General features: G+C 39.1%; 1 protein-coding gene across 1 annotated transcript in view; it reads left to right on the forward strand.

The window, feature by feature from the left end:
* The window catches only part of LOC139723906 (pleckstrin homology domain-containing family H member 2-like), a 106459-nt gene that overhangs the window by 38523 nt on the left and 41805 nt on the right, over window positions 1–26131 (forward strand). Inside the window, exon 3 of the mRNA XM_071635110.1 lies at window positions 8405–8569. Coding sequence (XP_071491211.1) covers window positions 8405–8569 — 165 coding nt within the window. The remainder of the gene's footprint in view (window positions 1–8404; window positions 8570–26131) is intronic.

Below are 26131 nucleotides of genomic sequence, written 5' to 3' on the forward strand. Positions count from 1 at the left end.
GACCTACGCTTAACAAGCTAGCTGTTAAGTAGGTTCCATCATATTTCTTTAGCGTTATACATAGAACCAAACGTATGATGATTGACCGCTATGTTTTACATGCTTACATTGATTTACTATGCATCCAAGCCGGATATTATGATTCACTATGTTTTTATTATATTTGATGTACATTCCTTCATTGAGAAATATAAGAATGAATTGAATTGAATTGAATCTAGATGAAATCCCGATAAATATACTTCTTTACCATGCTTATATCAGATCATCAAACTAAAATACTTCATACATTGATGGGCATTACGCATTGAATTAATGCACTTTTGCATATTACCAGTGCATGATGTCATATTTTACTCTGTAGTATATAAAACAAATTTTTATGGGAGAGAAAGTTTTCCTTGATTTTCTTTTTGAAGGACAAAATTTGAAACCAAGTTGGGGGGGGGGGGTGGGGGGAGGTAGATTCTGCAGTGAAAGTGAACTGCCATCAGCTTCCACTGTGTCATGTTTCTGTGGAACTTGCAAATTGGTAGGACACTAATTTGTAAAGTGGAGACAGTTTCCCTTCCGTCTTTCTCTCAGGGGACAGTTGTCCACATTCAGTGAAAAGCGTCTTCATTTCGACAACGACAAGAAAAGCGAGGGGTTACAACATGGTATGTCTCCAGTAATCTTTGTCCGATGTCGCTCTCTTGGGCTGACTGGAGATAAGGCGGAATTGGAGAGATGGTTCCATGTGTTGTTGTTGGTTTGTTTGGTCTTGTCTTCTCATTTAATGGATACTTCAGAAACATGAGAAAAAGGAAAAAGGAAACAGGAAGGACCTGATGGCCATAAATACACATAAACCTTGACACTACAAGGCCTCAGTATCATGTTTTATGAAGATTATAGACTCCACTCCTCTTCTGCATTGAGCCAGTAGGCACCCAATAAAATCCACCTGACAGTGAGGATCCTTGAGGACTTAACTCATGTAGTGTTCTTCTGTATGCTTTTAAGTTTTTAATTAAAAAAAGAAACACTGCTCTATGCAACCTTGGGTTGCTCACAGCGATGATTTGTGATGTTGGTCAGGAATGAGGAGGACTCCCTCGTGAGTCATGTTCAGACCCAAGGACGAACTGTTCTCATTCTTTCAGGAGTGCTCTCCCTCTCTCTCTCTCTCTCTCTCTCTCTCTCTCTCTCTCTGTGATGTGGTGACAAGAGAGAGGTCTTGCTTGGTATGACTTTGAAGACAAGTCAAGGCCACTTGTTTGGTTCTTTTATCCCTTCCAAACCCCCTCCCCCCCCATTTTTTTTTTATAGTCCATCTGTGTATCTGTCAGCCCCAGATCTCAGAAACACTGTCAAAGAAAAATGATTTCTTTTTGAGGTGTATAGGTAGGACCTATTGCCAAAATGTCAGTGGTCATTTGGATTTGTGCCAAAAATCTCATATTCTTGAACATAACATCAGCAAGAAATGTATAGTGGTATTATGATTTTTATTCAAGGAAAGATGTAAAGAGGCAATTGAATTGTTTTGCTATAATGGTAAGGGATGAAAGTGAAAGAGCAAAGTCAAAGATCCCTTCAATTTGGCAAAGGATGCCATTTTCTGACTATGACATCAACTAGCATGATCAACATTGGACTGCGATTGACCAACAAAAATAGATATGAATTAGGGGATATAATCTCCTTCATCTAAAGGATTTAAATGTTAGTCCTCAAGGCCATATTATAGATCAAGATTAGCAACATCATTGCAATCCAAACAAAAAGCCACGTTTGTGAATGGGATGTAATGATAACTTGATAGATATGATGGAAGCAGCTGGGTATCTCTCAGTAGCCGTGATATCAAATGAATCGAAATTATTCTTGACATATAAAAAATTTTGAAGAATTAATCATTTTGATTTGGTATTGATATCCAGAGAATGTAAAAAATGAATGTAATTCCTTTTTATCATTTTACTTCCTCTCTATTATCATCACAAAAAAGGCTGTTACCTTGCAATCCAAAAGACATGATAATACATTATCTTCTCCACTTATGGTAAAGAATACATGTATAAGATATTATGTAATTGCAAAATATCAGTCCAAGACGTGGGTATAGGCTTTAAAAGCAATGACATCAGTGCCTTGCCTAATTTGCATATATGGTTGAGAACCAATAAGACTGCCTAAACTTTTAAAATCCACAAACTTCCTTGTTTTAAGTTCAATTTCAATTAAACTTTTTTGCTGTTACGTTTGTTTGACTCTGCTCTACTTTACAAAAGTAACTTGAACATGATACAGTGGCATTTCACTTTAAGTCCTGCCCTGCGGTTGAAACATGGATATCTCGTTTGGGTCCTTACGTGGCAGACCAGACGGGACTGACTGCCTGGATACATGGGGAAAGGTTAACTTAATTACCTGACTTGGCCCTGCAGACCTTCTCGGCCCTGCCGCACCTTGTCGAAAGTGCACCTGCAGAACGATATTTTCTGACACCAATTTCAGGCCCAAAATAGGTGCTCTGATTATTCTGCCAATATTAGGCCTAGCCAATGACATGGGATTAAAAAAGAATATTAATTATTTCAAGAATCAGGATTCTAGAATGATTATTGTCAGATGAAAAATCATAGAAAAATCTTCCCCCACAGCTGGCATACATAATGGAAATGGTATAAAACAGGAGGAACAGACTGTTAGGAATGAAAATACACATACTAATATTCATTCATACCATAACAATACATTCAAAAATATATATATTCATTAAGTCCTTGTTTTTCTTCCCCTCCCTGTTACCCCGCTCCCTTCATTCCATCCATCAGATAGTGTAATAGGCAAGAAAAGAAACAGAAGTATAATAGGAACAGTGGAAGGGAAGTCACTGAGACCCTGTTTATACTGTGAGTGGGTTGTGTCTCCTCAAGGGGGTTCGAAAACCTGCTCGAAAAAGTGGTCTCTACTCTTTTTATATTGCACGAGGTGATTGCGCCCAAAGCAAGCACTCGCAGAGTTCCAATGGTAACTGAGTTCCCCTGTGATACGCGGCACAGACTTTTGAATTTCTTACATAACTGCAAATGTGATTGAGCACAAAAGTGTGTAAGTTGCGTGGTGTTTGTCAGTGGCAGTTGGTCACAACAGCTAGGTTGTTCACATTAGCTGACGATGACTTTCAGTGATAACTTTCGGGATAACAAAAAAGCAGCTTCTCAAAACTCCTTGCATTTATACAGCAGCTGTGGCTTTTTGAGGCTGCCATAGCAGTCTCTGAAACCACCCCATGGAAGTAGTTTCAGAACCTGACCTGACCAGACCTCCCTTTCTGAATTCTGTCTGTTTATACTGAGCTGAAAGGCTGCATGAAGCTGCTATAGGAGGCTTCAGAACCCCCTTTTTGGTTAGTATGAATGGGGTATCAGAAAGAGAAGGCAGAGGGAATGATGAAGAAAGAAAGAGGGGTAGTTGACTGTGAGAAAGGGAGATACTTACACTGTTAACACTCACAGAAAAACAAACTATAAAGGTTCACTAACCAGCCACCATAGCCAATGGATGCAGGCAGAAAATATGCCTAGTGAGCAAAGGAGCAGGGATATTTTTGTTACAAGGCTTGAGTCAGCTGTTTGGGTATAGTTGCGGAAGCAAAAGAAGTAGTGATACATTCACCTAATGTGTTCATGTCTGCAATCAGGGACTGGTTATATGTAAGAGACTATTATTGTCTTCTGAATGTTTTCATCACAGTTACGTGTAGCAAATCAACTACAAGCCATCAAAACCAGTCATAAGAGAATAGTAACAGAATTGAAATAAGGTGGTTCCTAATGGTGAGTGTTAGACTGTGTTTATAATTAATAGCTGTCATCAGGTATGAAGTAGATAATGCATTAGACTTTTTCCAGCAATATCCATATTAGGACTGTACTATCACAAGTTTGTATGAAATCATCTCTATTTTCTTAGGCCTATGAACAACTTTGTATGATATTATTTCCATACATTATGGATGAGAAACAACAGTTTGTTTTGATGAAGACATGTCAATTCTGGATATGTGAGGAGATGAAGCCCAAGCTGTTTGCCCCCATACATGAGGAAGAGGATGAAGAAACAAGAACACCTCGTGCGGAATGCAAAGGTCACGGCGATTTGGTGACATCATCGCCCAGGGATCACTTCAGCCGCTAAGTGCTCTCTTCAGTTGTCATTTGTAATCCACATGACATGGAAACATAAACTGAAGTGCGCGCTTCGTTCATCACCTTCCATCTTCACGGGCTGGACATCCCATAACAGAGTCCCCCTGTCTGCCTGGCTTCTGGGAGGCGCCCGACCCCTGACCCCAGCTGGGCAATTAAAATTCAGTAATGGCTGACCGGTTATTATGACAGTTGCGGCCAAACAACATGGGACAGTTGCAAACATCCCAAGAAACTGTAGAGGATAAAGCTTGTTTTAGAGCAAGGAATGTAAAGAATGCAGAATGTCAACACATTAAGATAGGGCTTTTGGGCAGATGAAAGCAGCTAGTAGTGGCATGTGGTGACTTCTGTAAAGGCTTTTTTAAACAACTGAAACTTTGCAGTTTTCTGCACTAATGATGGGGCAGCCCCCATGAAAGCTTTATGACAGGCAAGATCTATTTCGCAAGTCCAATGTATGCAATACCAATCGTCCCCCACCCCACAAACAACTTAAAATGATAGAGTGTATTCATGTATTTCAGATAATGATGATGATAGCAATAACAAACATAATGATCATAATTGTAACTAGTTAATTATTGTTATCATTATTGTGAGACTATGCCAAAGATAATGATCTCGCTCCCAAACTGCTGTGGGAACGCCCCTAAGGATGACTGTTTCTCCATGTCTGGAAGGAGGTTGCCATTTCTTGGAATACCACCCACCCTTTTCAGCGCGGTCTTTTTCCCTGGCAATAGCATCATCACATCCTCCTTATCCTCCCACCTTAATCTCTCTCTCCCTTTCTTCTTCTCACTCACCACTTCTTTATCCCTCTACTTGCTTTGCTTGTATTGTTTTTGTTTTGTTTAGTTTAGTTTTGTTTTGTTTTGTTTTGTTTTTTCTGGGACCTGCATTATTGTCAAGCATATCAGAAGATTTTGCAGCGCAGAAGAATACATTAATTATGTACATAAGTTTCGCACTTTATGAATTGATATTATCATTGTTATTTTATTTTACATACCGCATAGATATTGTGTGCAATCCTAACAGCTGGGGTGAATGTCATTCAGAATGAAGGCTTCCAAAGCTCTTTCCTTTTAGGAGTTTTTTTCTTTAATATCATTGTTTGCTTCAACAAAATATATACTCTACCATACATTTATCACATCTGTTTTAAAAAAAAGTCTTTTTTTAATAGTTACTTGATTTTATGTTGGTAGCCACTATCAGATGTCACTTAAAGGAATGGTACAGTGTAGGTGGAGATGAAAATTGGGCTCTAACTTTTTTTCGAGATACCAAAAAAAACCACTTATTAAATAGTATAGAGCATATCATTTTAAGAGAAATTCAAAGTTTATTTGATGAAAATCGGGTTTTGAATCGCTGAAACATCCAAAAACAAAGTGAAACAAAAGGATCATAATAAAATGTGGGTCCAACACTTTATTAGGATCACTCTGATTTGGATATCTCAGCCATTTCAAAATCAATTTTCATCAAATAAATGTTGAAATCCTCATGGAATTACATGCTCTTTCATATTTCATAAGAGGTTTCTCACTATCTCACAAAAAAATGATAAAAACCTGAAGTTAAGTCTCTACGAAACTATACGATCCCTTTACAACCAAGAAATATTTACATGCATATTCTTTTTGATTTTGTGAATTTTGTGAAACTGAAAGACTGGTCGTGTGATTACTTTTGGCCAATGATTTGATGAGGATCCATATCCCCATTTTATACTTAATGTGGTAGTTAGGAGAGGGCTAACCATAACTGGGAGAGAAAGAAAAAAACTAAAACATGACAGTATTTGCTATATGTAAACAACATTAATCAGTATCCATTACACAAAAGGAAATTTGGCACGATTACGCCGATCTAGAGGAGCGAAACAAACCAGGTCCCAGCCATGGGAAGTGAGTGCCTCTTCTGTGCCAATGAGCCGCTCCATCCTGCATATGCGCGAGACGCGTGAGCTTACACTATACGTTAGCAGAAACATGTGTGCAAGCATGCCGTTTCCCATACGGCGCACATTGCACATATGCAGCATGGCTGTGCAGGCGATGACGTACAATGTACGTGGGCAGGAGACAGCTCAGGCCTACTTCAGGGCATGCAACAACGTAGATGCCATCTTTACTCTTTTTAACAATTTTATTGTTGTGTTTGTTTGTTGGTTTGTTTGTTTTGCTCACAGCAGGTTTTGTGGAAAATACTCTCTTTCCCAGAATGTATTATTGAACTTGTCCATGGCAAGAAAGATGAAAATATTGTTTTTCCAACAACATTTTTAGTCCTCAGAATACTGCAGTGCTATTGACAACATTGGCATTCCTGCGACAGTATGTGTTAATTTGTGTCTTTCAGATGTGATTGTTGGGAATAGGGTCATTTCAAGAACCCTCATAATGGCTTCTGAAATAAAAGTTCATGAATTCCTTGTTAAATAGAATAACTCCACATAAACAAAATACTACAGTCAAAATTTTCAAAAGAATGAAAAACTTTCATTTCCTTTTGCAAAAGAAAGATATTTAGTCACAATTGTAAATGAAAATGACATAAGGGGATGATCTCATCCCTTTACCAGTTTCCCACATTGGGTTGCCACATCCATTGTTACCAAATTTCCTGTTAGTGAAATCCCTTCATGGAAAATATTTGATGAAATCATTCTAGAGTTTGTAACACTGGTAACTTTTCAACAGGATTGTTGATATGGTTACTACATCAGAGACAAAAAATAATTCATTTGATGGCATTTTCATATTCAAAATAGTGGGAAAGTTGTAAATGGATGACATTATTTCATAATTTGCATAATGATGCTAATCAATGGCAATATTTCATTGTTACATGTGAATACTTGTTCTACATCCAATCTACTGAGATTTTTTTTTGTTTTAGATGCAATTTAATTCAATTCAACTTTTTGACAATTTTAAGCTGAATGAATAAATTTGGAAAACTATTACAGCATGTGATCAATGCACTTTAAGGAATATAGATTGATTTTCATGAATATCATTCTTCAGTTTATTGTAATGTTTGACTTTACCCCAGCTATTTAAGTCAGCTAGAACATGCAACAGTATGTGTATGTCCTGTTTTCAAATATCAGTTCTGCCTCGCTCGGGTGCATCTGTCCTTTAAGTTTGATCGTGGGAGATAGGGCTTGTTAAAAGAAATCCTCGTAATAGTTGCTTAAGCCTCTCAATTAAATGCATTATTCTGTGGAAGGATGACAAAAATGAAAAGAAGAGGGGAAAAAAAAGCCATGAAGAGCCAAGCAGTAATCATATTATGACAGATTTAGTTTGAGAGGTCTACAGGTAATTTGAAGATTCGGGTTGGCCATGAACAACACTTCCTGCAGTAACTGATTTATCACTCATTGAATCCAGCATGGGGTAATGTGCCAATTTCCTGTCAAAGATTAAAGTCCCTATGGTCTTCAATACAGGTGGTTGAATGAAAAGAGAGAGAAAAAAAATCAAAATATGCATCCCTACTGTCTTTCAGCATATTTTCTCATCATCTAACGCACACTTTCCCCTAAATGTTTTTCTCAAAAGGCAGATGATGCTGACATACACTGCATTTCAGCACCATATTTGAACTTTTAACCCACTGAGGACCATGCCCTAGTATACTTCGGCAGGTGTCTATGGGAAATGCGTGTTATAGCAAAATCAGCTTGTCATCAACAGGTTGATAAACAAGAGTAAAACCATGTGAACAGAATGGTGAAGAATTTGGACATCAAAATTAGAACCTGAAATTGAAAAAAAAAAAAATCCTATGAAATGCTAAAAGTTCTCCGTGTTGACATGAGTCAGTGATTTTATTGGCAACCCCACAAACTTCAGTAAAGTTTCTTTTTGACATGAAATCAGTAGTAAGATGTATCATGGGTGTTCTCCCAAGTGAATAGCATAGGAATAGAACAGTTCAGAGTTGCATCCATTCCACTCTGCGACAGCTCTCTCATTTGTGGTTAAGGTCAAGACTAAACGTTCATTTGCGTCCACCTTTTTAGGATGTTAATAAGGTCACCTGGAATATACCAACCTATCATCTGTAGCTTTCTATGTACAGATCCCCCCCCCCCACATGTTCAGATATGGCATGTACTGTAGATGAATGAATCTGGACATCAAGTTTTCCTATATTTTTTTCTCCCATCTCTGTGTGCCCAGGCGAAGGAACTGAAGAAGAAACTGGACCTGCTGACCAAGGGAGAAGGCAGCCCCACCAGCCAGGAGCAGAAGCAGGCGACCAACAAGCGCATCATCGCTCTGGAGGGACTATGTCGGGAGAAGGAGGACATCATCCAGCACCTAGAGCAGCAGCTACGGGAACAGGTGAGGAGAGAGATGCGGGCCAACTAGGCAACAGAGGGGAGGTGATGGTGGATGGTAGTGTCAGCTTTGGTGGTGTTGGAGTCTACAATTGGCAACCACGTGCAAGGGGCCGGATGGTCAGCCAGCAAAATGGAAGTTGATGGAGAATTCAGCTTATTTTGCTCACATTAGACAGTGTTTGTACCATGCTGTGTCAAAGTATAAAGTGACATTTGCATCTTATCTTTTAACTCCTAGAGGAAGAAAGCTTGCTGCTTCTAAATCCTGAAAGTGCACAGATACAGAAAAAAAAATGAACAAATTGTGATGATGCTTGTATGATGAGCTCATGCGATGTGACAGAACGGAGAACAGTCTCCAATGTGTGTCAAAATATTTGTGAGATACAGAAGAACATCTAAACCTCGTCCCAAGTTTAATTCTGAATAAGCCTCTAGGGTAATGTGCACAATCTCGCTCATACAAAACTTCCTCTATGTGTATTTTTAGCTGGCGAGAAATTGGCACCTGCAGGTTTGGTCTCGTTTTACCTGCCAACTAATTAGCTCTAGACAGCCAAACATGCCCTCTCGTTGGCTCGGGCTATCCCCATGTTTTTTCAGCATAAATAGTTTTTATTGATGGCACGCGTGTACACATTTCATTAAATTTGTTTGTCTGGTTACCCCAAAGGCATCGGCTACAGCGGCAGGGTTTCATGTGTGTTTTTCTTTCTTTTTTTTTAGCTCTCAAACACAAGAGTGATGTTAGTGATCTGCTTTGATGAAGTGGATGCGGGTGGGCAGAAGGAACAGTGATGCGATCCTTTCAGGGGAGATGGAGTAAATTACTGGTAGCATGGGTCAATAAACAGAAGGCCAGCTTTTGATTTTGAGAGCTAGGAGAGGAGGAAGGGTGGAAGACTGAGTATAAGACAAAGTGAGAAAGTTACAGAATTTGCCAGAATATGAGAAAAGGTCAGGCTGAGAGAAAAGGTGAGGAGTTAAAGCATTTGTATTACCTTCATTTCTTTTCCCCTCTTACACTACTATGATGCTTCCCCCCCCCCCCAACCATCGTTCATCCATTTCTCCCCTCTTCCTCCTCCTCCTCCCCCTGGTCCCATCGGCAACTCTCTCTTCAAATTATGGAGTAGGGAAGGGCGTCACTCATCCCAATACAGAGAATCTGGACAGCTCTGGTGAGCCAGGAGGATGTTTGATCGAACAATGCTGTCTCCGGCTGTGTGCGGAGTGATTGCACTTTAAATTCATGCCCTTCCATTGTAGATGTGATGAGAGAGAGAGGGAGGACAGCATTAAGGTCAGCACTTCTAGAAGATGCTACCTACTCTCAACCCTAACCCTTCCTCCTCCCCCCCCCCCTTACTCCTTCCCCCTCCCTCTTCCTTTATGAGTCTGCCTTTCGTCATTCTGTCTCTTCTTGGTAGAGGCATGCAATCGCCATTAATGTCAATCATGTCAGTTGGCTATTGCATCCTCCCATCTCTACCCCCCCCCCTTTATTGGGAAGGGGGGGGGGGGAAATGTTGCAGACAAGAATGGTCTTCTGTATTTCCAAACTCTGTGAGACAGTTCACCAACTGAACATGTGGATAGAAAACCCAAAGACGTGATTCATGCAAACTCCTCTACGCCATGTCCATTGTAGGAAGGTAAGCATTGTCTAACATGCCATTTTAATGAGGTGCTTGGATGCATGGAAAGTGGAAAGGATGAATTAAAAGTGAAGCCTGTCTTCCCGACCAGTATTTCCAAACTCTGTCAGGTCATAGCGTGCTACATAGGGACTCATTAGTCTGATTCATAGTGATTACCATGTTGAGGGCGATCATGAATCATACACTCTCGCTGTCAAGCATCGGCGCAGTGTTTATACGGCATGCTTGTAACTATTCCTGGACGAACCCGAATTTGAGCTGTAACACAACAGGTGTGCTACTCAATGTGCTGATGATCTGCCTCCCCAATCATGATTAAGCTGGGGAGAAAAAGGAGAAGGAAGGCCCATGATTTAACAGTGCATGGCTGACAGGGATATGCTCTGAGACTGGGAAGTGTCAGCTTTGGATGTTGTGTGTGACACAGCTCTCATGAAGGACACCTTGTTCCCTATCTTTAGCTGGGTCAAGGAGGTGTCGGGATGCGGTGATGTCGTGCTGAAAATGTCCACCATGTTCTATCTCTGCACAAAATTTGTCCGGACATTCTTGTAGTTGAAGTTGGAGAAGATTCACAACGACAACTTTTTCCTCATCTTAAATGAAGAATGAAATAAGATGAGGTATGATGCAAATTTGCCGAAAATGTCTACCTTTGTTCTGTGCTTTTGAGTTGCATTTTATGAACATTTTTTTTTTTAATCTTAAGTAAGATATTGTAATCAATATGAGAAAAAAATATACTCTCTCTCCAAAAGCTGAAAACCTAACTGACAAACTTCATAAAAGTCTTCACACAGTCTGTTACATTCAAGTACTTTATATTAATTTTCAGATGTTAAAGATTCTCACGACATTATGTCATTATAAGATAATGTAGCAGTATGCATCCATGCCACATGGTTGTACTTGCCACTATCAGCAATTGCCCCCTTTCCCACCTCCCCCCCCCACCTTTTTAAGTAAGTGGGCACATTGTTTGATAATTACCAGGAAACTACTCTTTAATGTCTTTGTCCCATATGATATCAGCATAACTTTATCCATCTGTGCAATTCTCATTGAAACGGCACCATGATGTCAGTTCTAGGAAGGATTAAGGGAGGAAGCATGCTCTGTTTCAAGTATAGAGCCAACACCCCCTGTATATTCCAGATATGTTAACACCAGCGATGTGGCGTGGCAGATATATCTGCAACATCCAGCCAGCGAGGGCTCACTCGCATTCATCTTTGGACGGAGCTGGCATGCCACTTGACTCCATCACCTATTTAATCAACCAATCACAATGATGGTGCTTCCAGATCGAACTTTTGCTACTCGTAAACACGTCAGTCCAGAATGATGAAAGGGAAAGAAGAGGAACAGATATTCCTGGCAATGCCATCAGTTGACTTCCATCCACATACGTACTGCTCTGTTTGGAATTTCCTCCATTTGCGTTAACGTGTTTGTGTGTGTGTGTATGTGTGTGTGTATATGTGTGTGTGTGTGTGTGTGTGTGTGTGTGTGTGTGTGTGTGTGTGTGGGTCCATGAGTGTATCTCCCCTCGCCCCCCTCCCCCATGCTTTTTTTCTTTTTCTTTTTTACACGACAGTAACATCCTGTTGTACAGAATGTTTTCCCATCAGTGGAGGAGTTGTCGTGGAGATAGATGGCGATGTAGCGATGGAGATGTGGAGGTGATTGAAAGATGGGTGGTAATGGAAGAGAGCACTAGCTACCGGGAGATCTGGACAAGTGCACTTCCCCCTTGTCTCCCAGAGCTTCTCCGGCTCTTTAAATTGGCAATAAATTTTTACTACTGATTTGCGAGGGAGCCTCCGTGCTCTGCCGCATCGGTGCCGAGAATGAAATTGGAATGCGGCCTGACGTTTGCCTTCCTCCATTCCTGCCGCATTCCACTATAGCTAGGCCGGGATGACACATTTTGTGGACCGCAGGGTTCCTCTCGAATGTCTTTAGCACAATTATAGTTCACAGCTCACTGCAAAAATAATGCTAGGGCTTTCTGTCTCACGGTCTTCATGTAGTGTTTTTGTTATTGTTTTTTTTTATAGCAAGCAAACTAGATACATTACAGTGTTTTGTGGTTTCTGGAGTTTGGGGCTAATGTCCAAAGCAGGTACATCTAATGGCGAAAATCTTAAATTTGATCAGCCCACCCTGTCAGAAAGGCCCCCACAAGGTAATAAGCGCAACAACAACAAAAAAGTTCTCTGTACACCTTAGGTCGGAGGGAGAGAGAGAGAGAGAGAAACATACAGACAGGAGGAAGGATTTTGAGTTCAACGACATGTGAAATGAACCAGTTGTTGACGGCCAGCAACCATGTGCAATTCAAATTCACGTCATCTCTCTTGAGAATGCCATTAGTAGATATGATAGCAGATTTATTGTAATTGTTGTTGTTTGAGTCATTACATGTTCATGTCAGTGAAATCTGATTAACAGTAGATCCAAATGTATCTGTGTGCTGTGAGAGGGTCTGAACATTTTCTCACAGTCCATACATTGAACCTGTATCCTAGCAACAGTTAGGATGCACTTAACTTCATCTTCTAAAGATGTGAAATTCTTGACATGGTGTCAATATGTGGCCTTAATGCTCTAGATTTTACTCACGGTTTGAGAAAGATTGTTGCATATTACGATGTGAGCACAATAGTTTCTTAATGGAGCAAATTTTTCTTCCTTTTGATAAACGTGTACTCTGATTCATTGCAAAGGGGATGTTCCAGTTAAAATGCGAATTTCTATCAGCTATTGGAAGGAAATATTGCTTTGGATTTCAAGATGTGATACATTTAATCTTGCCTACCTTGAATCCACAGGGACTGGAGAATATCCCTTGACTTATGTGAATTTCAATAGAATGAACACATGTTTTATGTTCATCTGGAAAACAATATTCCTCTCACTTGGCAAATTTTTCAACTATTGCGAAGTGTATGAAGGTGAAGTTGACTGTATGGATGAAAGTTTTTTGAGGAAAATGTGGATTTCCAGAATACCTTTTTGACCCTCATTGTATGTGATAATACTTACTCTCATCTATAAATTCAAATTAACATATTCCTTGTGTAACATTTGGAAATGATATGGTTTGATAAAGAGTTTAACGAAAAGAAAAAAGATAATCTGTTAACAGTTGTATTTGTAAGTCTCTGTAACTGCAAGCATGGACAGTTGGTGGGCGACTGGCGCAAACAGTTTGAGCAGGACAATACATGTACCTTTCCATTTCATTCATCCAGTGATATAGAAAACTCAATGATCGGGAGTACCTCAGCTGAAAAGATTAGTTTACAAAAATGATCAAGTACTTGATGCATTTTTAACAAAGGGCATGAACCCAGGCAGGCAATAGAATGTAGACAAAAATGAAAGAACAACCATGATTTTAAGCTAATTGTTATATCTGTGTGTGTGTGTTTGTAATTTAATTGCAGTACATTAGTAACAATGTTGCAGTAAGTGGGAGGATGTACAGTACAAGTTCTCGAAGATAGAGGCAATTTCCCTTCCTTTTGCACTCTGACTCTTGGAACAGTTAGGGATAACATTCTAAAACCACATGAAGGGGGACACAGGGCTAAACAGTGGGCAAATAGCCAATATGAAGCCATTACAGGTCTCCTGGCTGTGAGATTTGGCACATGGTAGACAATCTGCGGTTGTTTGGGTGACTCTATGAATTTTTCAAAAAAAAAGGCAGGATTTTGGGTATATATCTCAGATTTGGTGTTCATTGTTTATCTTCATGTCACTTCAGTTTCATCATTGTGTCTGTCTTGTTTGCTTATGAGGGATTTTGATAAGGGTCATGATTATCTGATAATATATGGGTGTATTCATTTTGCCTTTATAGGAAATTTTTTTTTATTATAAATGCAGTGTGCAAAGCAGTGTGTGCATTTGCACTGAAACTTTATGAGCTCACAATATACCCCAGCTCTATCAACATTTGCAGTAATCTGACCAAACGAGAAGTCGGTATGAGTGCATGCAGTTTTGGGGCTTAGTATGTTGTTATTACCTGCTCAATTGCTTGGATTTCTTTCTGAATAAATCTGATCTTTCTGTCCATTCAAACAAGAACAATAATAACTAAATGGACCTTTTTTTGATTGTTTTAATGTGTAATAAAGAAGATGTGCATGTTCTACATCTTCAATCGGGTTGAAGTATAACATCTAGAAAATTAAGTTACTCACTTGAAGTGAAACTTTGCATCATACTTCTTATGCAGATGTATTTCCAGTTTTAAATATTGACCATGGATATCTACCTACATCTTGGAGAGACAATTGTCGTGGAAAAACAAAACAAAACAACCTATAAAAAGGAATTAAGGAACAGAATGAACAAAGACCCCACGTATAAGAGGCAAATATCCTGTATCACACAAGCATGACTATTTTAATATTACCGATGTCTGGAACTCATCTTGCTCTCTATATATCGATGATGTCAGAGCAGTTTCATATCCCCCCCCCCCTCGTGTAATCAGACAACAGTGATTTATGCCTGCAAGTGACCAGAACTGTAATTGAGTTGAGATCTAATTAAGGTTTCAGACATCCTTTTTTTCCCAAACCATATGTCTGGTTGCTAAGGAATCACCAGTCGCTTTTCCATATTATATTATTGTTGCTTCATCTTCAAGATAGTACAGTGTAGCATCTCCGTGTTCTAATACATATTGTTTTACATGGATCAGTGGAATGTGATTCTCATGTACATCTGTGATTTGCAGATGAAAAGACAGTTTTGGGGATTCAATTACTGTAAAAATGGAAATTTTTGCGCATTTCGCGCAACCAGAAACTAGCAAAAAATAATAGCACACAAATATTTTTGCTTGCTATGTGTTCAGGTAGCTGATGTCTTGATTCCACGGAATTAAAAACACGCGAAACTCTTCTTACTCGGCCAAGCGCGAAAAATTAGTGGCACGAAAATATATACTTTTACAGTATGTAACATGCCATTTTCCGCACAGGTCCCCAATGCAGTACTTGATACTCAAAGTTTTTTTTTTTTTTTATATGAGTACTAATTATTCTGTGTGAGATATCAAGAAGTATCCACCAAATTCAGAGAACTTTATTCCCCAGGAGAGCATTTCTCATGTGTCATCGAATATGACCGTGTTTATTCATTGTCATTTGATTATATACTGATGATAAACTGTAGATTGAAGACTGCTATTTGGCAGTTAGTTTATCATAAGCATTTGTAAGGGATGCCTTTAATGGAGGCTTGCAAGATAAGCAGCAGCATCATCATTGTTGCCATGGCCTGATTAGCTTGACATCCTTTGGAAATATTGATGTCTGTCTTTGGGGAAATATGAAAAGTTCTTGCCTGCTGACTGGCCTGTGAATGGAGAGTGCATTTTATCTTCTTTTTTATCTCTCTCTCTCTCTCTTCTCCCTCCCCCCACCTCCCATGTCGTCATGCTCATTGCTATTTGGAATTAAAAATAAAGGGATATCATAAATTCAGATGTTGACTATAAATTTCATACAGTGTGAAATGATTTCCATCAAAGATGAGAGAATTCTGAGGATTTACGATATCATGAGAACCAAAGTTAGCATTATCATATTTTGAAGTAAAATATGAAAGAAACAATATTCACTACTCAAGATTGTCCTATTTTAACCTGTTTAAGACGAGTCCTGAGTTTACTCCCGCAGGTGTCTGTGGGAAACGTGTGTCATAGCAAAATCAGCTCGTCCTCAACAGGCCAAGCAACAGTACCACAGTAGTTGGCCACATAATATGCTTCAGACTACTTTGAATACATAACTTGAATGTTCTTCGATCGCATCTTGTAGTGGAAAGTCCTTTGAAAATGCGTGTTGGGGAGGAGCAGGATTGATATTATGATCATATCTGCAATGTTATCATTATTATAGTAGTTCATCCACATCAGCTTGTTTTGCTTTCATATCTGGATAAACTCAGCTGCCGCAAGTCTTCATCCCAGAGCCAAGTCAATAAACTTTGGGTGGTACTACAAAGAGGAGTTTCACACTTTCACAGAAACTAGTTTGTCTAGTCACACTTCTGATAATGTGTTTTTAAATGTGTTTTTAATGCATTTAGGGTTTATGCTATGGTAACAAAGAGGAGTTTCACACTTTACTACAAAAGAATGGGTTAGTCTAGTCACACTTCTGAGAATGTGTTTTTAAATGTGTTTGGAGTTTATGCTACTGTATGTTCAGATGCTGGAATGAGTCTCCTCATCAACTTCTGTAGCCAACATTAACATTCTGCACAACAACTGTATCACACCTTCATGGACTACCAATCCAAACCACAACTCTTGATAAACTTACATGCAAGATTACAAACCTATTTTTGATGGCCAAGGCATAAAACGAAGAGAATGTCTAAGACTGAAGCACTGCCTCCTCAGCTCTTTGGGGGTTTTAAAGGGTGTGTACAGTTCTGGTTGAGGTGAGGATTTAGCTTTTAATGTTTTGCGAGATATTCAGAAACCACTCTATGAGATGTCAAAGAGCATGCAATTCTAAGGGGTATCAAAAGTTTATTTGATGAAAATGTATCACACCTTCATGGACTGCCAATCCAAACCACAACTCTTGATAAACTTACATGCAAGATTACAAACCTATTTTTGATGGCCAAGGCATAAAACGAAGAGAAGGTCTAAGTATGAAGCACTACCTCCTCAGCTCTTTGGGGGTTTTAAAGGGTGTGTACAGTTCTGGTTGAGGTGAGGATTTAGCTTTTAACGTTTTGCGAGATATTCAGAAACCACTCTATGAGATGTCAAAGAGCATGCAATTCTAAGGGGTATCAAAAGTTTATTTGATGAAAATGTATCACGCCTTCATGGACTGCCAATCCAAACCACAACTCTTGATAAACTTACATGCAAGATTACAAACCTATTTTTGATGGCCAAGGCATAAAACGAAGAGAAGGTCTAAGTATGAAGCACTACCTCCTCAGCTCTTTGGGGGTTTTAAAGGGTGTGTACAGTTCTGGTTGAGGTGAGGATTTAGCTTTTAACGTTTTGCGAGATATTCAGAAACCACTCTATGAGATGTCAAAGAGCATGCAATTCTAAGGGGTATCAAAAGTTTATTTGATGAAAATGTAGCACACCTTCATGGACTGCCAATCCAAACCACAACTCTTGATAAACTTACATGCAAGATTACAAACCTATTTTTGATGGCCAAGGCATAAAACGAAGAGAAGGTCTAAGTATGAAGCACTGCCTCCTCTTTGGGGGTTTTAAAGCTTAAACCATTCATATTGCCAACATTGACTCAGAATTTGGCAAAACTTGATTGAAAAACATGCCCAGATCATGAGTGTAAAAACATTCCAGAAATGTGTTTGGGGAAAATGTGATTTGACAAATTTGCTTCAAATTTGTCCCCCCCCCAAAAAAAACAAACAAAAACAAAACAAAACAAAACAAAACAAAACTCAATATGCATGAAAAGCATTTTCAAACATACTTACAATCAGGTTCTTTGCCAGTCTGAAAGTGCTCAATAAAGGCACACTTTATCCTGTTCTCTGATATCAGAGATTCAATACCTTTTCTTCTCTCTTTCTTTGCCATTATGAATGGAAGTGCACCCCTCTTTCCAGTGAGAAAGTTCTGTCATAAAAACTTGGGAATTTGGACAGGAAAAATGAATTTGGGAAGGGATTAGATTGTGGCTGGTCATCTCTACAAATTAGTACAAAAGGCTAAAAGAAGAAATTGAGCATCTGAGACCCAAATTTAGTATTTTATATTTTAGTTGCCACACGCCCTCTTCATGACTAACTTAACTATATAGTACATCAGCAAACTTTTTGTCTCTTTTTGTTTAGTATATATTAATTTTTGTTCTTTTCAAAATGAATGCTCAGACTGTCATCAATTTAGGCCCTATGTGTTGAATATTTCATCAGCAGCGGAAATAGCGCAGATTTTTTATTTTTCAGTTCAAAACAATTATGATCTTATGGAATAGGTAAAGGAAGCTAGTTTAGATTACCCTTCTCATTTACAATTTCAACATCCCTTTTTCATCGGATGTCTTTGCATCATCTCAAGACAGCTGGCTTTAGTGAAACATTAATCATACTGCCACACACAGAGGAAGTGTGTGACAGTGTATCCCTATCATGTTGCTCAATGTTTTTGTGGTTCTTTAGAGGTGTTTTTATTGACATCATGATACTATGGTAGATTACAAAAAAAAAACCAACAACAACATTGTGGACATGCAGTTTTCCTGTAACTGGAGAAGAATATAGAATACAGTAGCGAGTTCGACGTGTTCAGTTTCAGAGATCAAGCGCATGGGAAGAAAAGATGATGTTGTTGTGTCGTACGTCATAGGTTTTTCACGTGTAGCGTATTTGTGGTGTACGTTTGGGAGGTTGACCCGGAAGCAGAGGGAAATTGTGGGGGCTGAAGTTTGCGGCGAGGTCACTCTTAACTTCGAGTTCGTTGTTTTTTGTGTCCACACGGTGCTTAACTACGAGTGGGGACCCCCCGCGGCTCGTGGTTAGAGCGCTAACCATAAGATTTCTCGTGGCTCGAAACATCGAGCAAACCTTGAGGTTTGCTAACTACGAGTGCGTCTTCACGGTCCCTAACTACAAGCTCTAACCTCGAAGTTTCCTAACTTTGAGGTTAGGGGCTCCCGTCTGAACGTAACTAGTGTATAGACCTGCACCAATTAATAACTTTTCATGGAGGAAATTTTCTCCCTGTATAGTTGGTGTCTGGACCAAAGGCTGTGGATAAAACAGGTGTATGAGTCCAAAGTCACTTACTGGCTAGTTGGTCATGTCAGCAATACAGGGAGTTATGATGGTGAAGACTGATACGTATCTATAGTCATAACAAGTTTGTGTCAAGCTAAACCCTAGCTATTCTCCAGTTATTTCTCTAGGGACACGAGTGGCAATCCTCATCCCGTCTCCCCCAAGAGAATAAAACCATCACTTTGGCTCTGGGTCTCCCCATCCCAAAGAAAGAGGGAAGGAGAGATGATGGGATGTTTGATGTTTGGGCGGTAGCCCGTGGTGGTGGTGGTAATCATGTCGGAGGGAGATGATCTGATCTAGGGGAGAGACATGAGGTTTATTATGTCCGTCCGCTGGGTTATCCCCCATGGGTTGAGGGGAGCGATACGATTGTTTAGGCTGGGCTGGAGAATGACGGAGAGATGCGTTTCACAAGCCTGATAATGTCAATCATGGTAGCCATGAGTCATATCTGTCACAGAGGTGCGGGTATATTTCTCCTGAGGGGTGGGAGGGGGGGGGGGGGGGGGGGGGAGGTGAGGTTGATTTGGGGTTGGGGGTGATGGGGAAAAAAACACGATAGCAATGACATATTTTAGCCTATGGCACAATTTGGCTGATGTATAGGCCTCAGCATTTGAAACTGATTCCAGGTTGCCCTCGAGTGTAATCTCTCATCAAATATGGATTTTTTGTAGAATTACTGATGATATTTTCCGCCTGTCTGATAGGATGACATCGATCAGTACAGTTCTATTATTGTTTTCTTTTTGAAGATTTCATCCACATTTTGAAGTATGTTTTGACATTGAAGTAGCAGACTCATCACCAGGTCCAGTCACTATTGATTACAAGATTTACATAAAGCTTTTCTTTTTATTTCATATTCCGAAGCATTATTCGTCAATTCCTACAGTTGTATGCCCTGTCAAGTTTGACGTTTGCCCACTCATGGACTTATCACATACCGAATTCAGAGATTTGATTTAATTTTACAGATTTATCATTATTTGACCACTTTTGAATGACATACAAATGAAGTGATAACCAAGATACTGTCAGGGAGATAATTGTTAGTGAGTTACCTTCTAATGTCAGAATACTGTGTAAAAGTAAGTGATGTAAGAATTCAGTCAAACTATATGGCATGTACATCTCTACTCCAACTCCATAGAATGTAATTATTGTTTTTTTTTATGCAAGATAATTCACATCGCTTTAAAATCAGAATGTTATTTCAGCAGTTAGCAGGAGACTTGTCTGATATTTTTGCTGTTGACCATGTCTGTGACATTTTACCAGGCAGATTTGACTGTCATATATTCCATGCAAGCCATATCGATACTGCTATGGCAATGATTATCCAGTGACCACAGCAATGTGACAAGGAAAGACCTGGATATGACTGATGCATTCTGGGAGCATGCAGTTGTGAAAAAAGAGCGATGCTGGAACGCATAGAGGAAGAAGTACTGATGAACTGTAGTGGAAGAGGACAGGGATGTCATGTGTACAGTGCGTGATCACAGATTCTTTGCAGCTTACAGTCACAAAGTGGCGAGCACATTTTGACTTGATGTGTAATTCTTCTTAATTAAATCCCCTTCCTGTACAAATCTATAATAATCCATATAGAATAAGAATTTAAAACATATATGTACAGTATATGCAAATTTTAGTCTGGACAAGAAGTAATTGAGAGGCTGCTGTGAAGGTTATTATCACACCACTGCTTTGCAGACTAGATGGAGATTAGGATATAGATGTGGACATGTTATCAGTGAAAGTGAATTAGCAAGATACCGGTAGTCTACAAAGTGTTCCAGTGACCTCGCGAGGCATATTTATAATTAGCAACATGACAACCAGTAGCCATTACATTGTTAGTTTTCATCGTGTGTATACTCAGACACATTCAGTGTTAGTGCCAAAAGGATGGCATGAGGGGAGTTAAAAAATGACAGCAAAGATTATGAGAGAGATGTTGGTTATTTTATGCTGGAGAGATTATTTGATTTATTAATATCTGTTTATTAATCTATATCAAATTTAAAGGTATTAATTTCCTGGGACCTTGTACATAGGCAAGCTGCAATATACACAATACTCTTATGCATATATGTAATCCATTTTGATACCTACAAATCTTGGTGGCATGTAACAGCAATTGCTCTATATCAGGTAAGCAGTACCATGGTGAGGAACAACCTTCATTGTTATGGTATTAATGGACTGTATCATATTGTTTTAAACCAATAAATTCAGGGGTCATATTTAAACTGTCTTTTACCTAAACATTGTAAAACAGTTACCCATATTTCAAATGCTATCCCTACTCCCTTTGCATGTATGCATATCAGGCAACCGTAGAAAAAGTGTTCACTTCTGGGTATTTTTTCTTTTGTTTTGTAGTGCTTGTTAGACTCTTTCTCCCTGAATTTTGACTTTCCTGAACAGCTCCCACTGGCAAACATGAACAAGAAGAATCTGAAGTAGTGAAGAAGACAGGTTACCCTTAGCAACCCTCCCCAACAGTTAGCACTTTCATGATCATCAGCCCTGCATTATCATGATCTCAGGGCAACCCAACTTGGCAAAACTCAGTGACTTTAAAGCCCCTTCAAATTGCTTTGAAAGGGATCTTGCTCTCAACATTGAAAAAAACCATCTATTGGAGGTAGTTTCTGTGGCTGTCATGAGCATAAAGAAAGTTGGTAAAGCGGTTCATGATAGAGCCTGTAATTGCTTGTAGACACTGTGCGCATGGTAAATTCACACGTAATGAAATTAAACTTGCACCCCATATTGATCTGAGGGGCCTGGGTATAGGCCTACATGTATATCATTATATTGCTTTTCAAAAAGGCTCTGTAAACAGTTCAAAGAGACTTGTATCACGGACTGTGCCTGGCAATTAGTGAGACATGAGATGAGTTCTGTGACCCTGTGGGAATCGAGGGCCAGAAAAGGATATCCCTGATATCATGGGAGTAATATACCTAGCTGACAATTTCCTTGTGTAGATTGATATTCCGCCCTTTTAGATCCACTGATATTTACTGATAACTCTTTGAAACTTTGCCAAATTCACAGTAGGTTGTCTAGTAGGGGTTACTACCATTACAACTCAGCGGTTATTGCCCGGCGAAGCAGTGTGCGAGAAGGAGGCAATTATAGATTTAGGGGGCACCTGGTCACAGAGGAATATAATCATCACGAGTTGGGAGTTCTATTAGATATTTTAAACATCAAAGGAAATAATAGGCCACTTTCATAGTGCATTTGAATCTCATGCACAGTTCCCTAACATGACAAGTATCTGAGCTGGCCAGGAATTAGGACTAACCTAGCAGCAACTTATGTATGCAGCATGCAGTCCAGTGTCTTTGGATGAGAGAACTTCAATTACAACATGTAGTGGTTGTGGGAGTTGTTTTGAATGTCGGCAGGATGAAGCATGCATGTACATTATGTATAAGTGTAATATGAGATGTAATTACAAGATGAGACTATTGCATCATCAAAAGGGGAATGCCCTTGTGGTAATGATGCTGATCGGAAGAAATGACCCTGGAATATGATGTCATAGAACTCATACTGGTTGGCGTTATGCACAACACATTCACTCCATGCATTGAATGTCATAGTTCCTGTGACCTTCAGGTGCTGGTTGTCAGTCACACATATTCATCAAAGAAATTAATACTTTGATCTCTATAACAGGATGTAAATATCTAAAGCGAAAACATGGTGGTCAACTTGCACAATGTCATGAATTCCATTTGACCAGCAATCCCACATTTTGAAACGAAGTGCAAGTCATCATTCTTGGAAGTGAGCTTTTGGTAGGCAAACACAGGGATTACAAAGGCATGGGCATCATATTATGTCCCTGTATCCATTCGCTGTGGTTAGAGAAGAATGGACTGAGCCAGCAAGTATGACTGAGGAACATGCAGGGGATTCCGTGGGGCTGAGAAAGCAATTTAGCGTCGTAAATATTGACTGATCGTATTTGTCGGCAAAGTATGGACAGGCTCACTGAAGCATGTTCATGATCGTGTCCCTCCATTGATGAGTAACTGTCATCGTACATCACATCTGTTCACCCATCACTAGAGAGGGGTTAAGGGGGGGGGGGGGGGAGGGGTATAGAGAGAGGGTGAGGAGGGAACCACCCCAAGTTGTGATGAGCCGGATGCCTGGCACGACTTTACCCATAATCACTGGCTTTGGGAGGATTTCCTCCTCGGACTTCAGAGTTATCAAATGTTGATGCAGCCAGCCGTAATTGGATTACACAAAATGTATATGATATCATCTTCCCAGCTCATAAGGGAAATCGTATCGGGTGGAGAGCGTAAACTGAATGATCAAACCCGCATGGGTAGGAATCTGCCCCTCGTAATGACTGCCTGACATGTAACCCAGTTCGTTGACTCACATTTCGCAAACTCTGGCAATCAGAGCAAAGGAGGAATGCTAATCCCGATCACAGAGTGAAACTACCGAATATTAATTTGTGCTGGAATTGAAAGATGAGCCTCCCCCTTCATGACAGTCAGTCAGAAAGTTCCATTAAAATGTGACAAGATTTTGCAAGAGATTAGGAGTCATGGCAATGAATGCTTCGTCTATGCCTACAGTCAATTTAATGAGTAGTGAAATGAGAGTAAGGGATCAGCAGAGATTTGATCAAAATGAACTTGATGCTTGAGTAGGTAATGGTGACTTGAATGATAATGAGTTATAAATCTGACTTGGATGGGAATCATCATGAGTGAGTTTTTGCTGTCATCAGGACATCATCATCATTGTTATATCTCGGGTTCGATTTAAAATCTGAAATGTCATTCCTTGCATAGTCTTGTGAGAGAAATACTTTCCTCATTATTCCATTCGGGTATTGAGTAAGTGTTCTTCTTACTCAGCATCCAACCAAAGGGAAATCTTTGCTTTCATGATAGATATTTTTAAAAAAAAACCTCATATACTATTGAATGAAGAGTTCCCTGCAAGAGGAATAAAAATGACATAAAAACTTTCACATAATTTTAGATAACCATAACTGTATGTGTTACACTGCAAATGATCTTTAATAGCAATTTTTTTCTTTTCATATAAACATATCATAATTCTTATATTTGCTGATATCACTAAAATTCTCACAAACATGGTGCTTCAATTGTCACTTCCTGCACTGATACCAAAGTGTCACTATTTAATAATTTAGAGCCAGGTCCTGTACCAGAAAATTAGGACAAATGTGTAAACAATACATGGTTTTTCTGAGCTAATCGACACTTAGCAAACACAAGGGTTTTAAAGATGTCTGTCAAGAGAAAATATTAAAACTCATCAGTTAGCCACTTAGAGCCATACATTTCACCATTTTTTTTTGTCTGTTGCAAGGCCATAACTTAATTGGATTCCTCTTACCTTAGGTAACTATGGAAACAGGCAATATATCTTTTTATATGCATGTACGTCCTCAAGTTGTGACAGGAGTTACAAGTACAGAGCAATCTCCCACTGAGAGAGTGTCTTGGGAGAAGGAGATAAGATGTACTGCTTCTCAAACACTTTTAACCTTTTCATCTTTGGCCTCTGTCCATCTCCCAGCCATGAAAGCAAAGTTTGGGGGAAAAAATGAAATAAAAAACCAAAGCAAACTTTTGGCAAGCATATAGCTTATTAAAGTTTGAGCATATATTAGAGATGAGGTATAATATCTCATATATAGTAACAATGTTCTCTCCTCCCCCTCACCACAACAGTAAAATGAACAAATCCATGACTTAACATGAGACTTCATTTAAAGGTTCCTTTGAAGATCTTACAATCATCACAGGAAACACTTAAACTGCAATTTCTTGCACCAAGGGACAATCTAATTATGTTAAATTCAGTGAATGTAAGTTGATATACACTGTAGATGAAGAGAAAGAAAAATAATTTATCTGCTACATATCTTCAAGTAATCATCAGTTATAACTTTCCCTTTATATTTTCCTGTCTTAGAAAAGTTATTGCCACAAATATTGATATCTATATCATGATGCATGCTATATCGTCTGGATAGTATGCAAAATATAGAACTAAAAAATGAATGTGAAACTTTGGCATTGCTGTGGTTTTGGGCAGAAAAAAAAAATCAGTGTTAATAGGTGCAAGTAAGTTGCTAAGATTGTGAACGTGTAAAAGCTGTCAAGGCCCTGTGATTTGACAGTCACATGGGGACAAAAAACAAAAGCAAAAACAACCTGACATGGTCATATTAGATTTGTTATTACTGTCAACATACTAATTACAGTTATGGAAGAAGAACCAATTGTTCTTTGTCATTGGTTGCCATAAAGCTGTGCCAATGTCCCTAGACACAATATTTGTTTTTCTTTTACACCAGGAAGTGCGGATGACATTTTTATCTCAGAAGCATTAAAGGGAAACTCTACTCCATTTTCTGGATAAATGCCATACAATATGTAAGAATCAATCTAAAGGTGTAGTGAAAATACTACCTCAGCTGGAAAAAAGAAAACTAGGAAGATTAAATGGAATGTATGACTTTCTCATATCATAAAACACTGAGATAACATGTAGGCCACACTCTAGTGTATGCTGATTGGTGAGGCAATTATGCCATCCTTTTTTATCTTTCCCAATTGTGTCGTACATAGAAAATGTGATGAAAATCATATCTTGGCAGTGAATCAGCTAGTATAATTTCTTCCCCTACACACTATAAAAAAATGTTATTTGCTGAATTATCACAAGTCAGAATCACTGCAAAGTGGATAATTACTTCTTTTTAAAAGTCCATTTCAAAAGGGGAAACTGAGAAAGGGTTGTGTGTAAATCTGTGAGAGAATTGTCAGGCACTGATGCCATCAGCTTGTATTGCTTGCATTATGTGATTATGAGAGATCAACAAGATAAAATCACTCTTGTACTGACACCAATGAAACTGTGTCGTTCAGTGTTTGATTTTAATGACCAATTTCATTGTTGTATTTGTTCCCTTTTTTATGCTGTATTAGATATCGATGATAATCTTCAAGATGGGAGATAATGGAGCTGTTGATCACTCTAGCTTTTTC

The sequence above is a fragment of the Diadema antillarum genome, unplaced genomic scaffold, assembly GCF_040938485.1.
Source record: "Diadema antillarum isolate AM-2024a unplaced genomic scaffold, OU_Dant_1.0 scf00000202, whole genome shotgun sequence".
Classification (NCBI taxonomy): Eukaryota; Metazoa; Echinodermata; class Echinoidea; order Diadematoida; family Diadematidae; genus Diadema; species Diadema antillarum.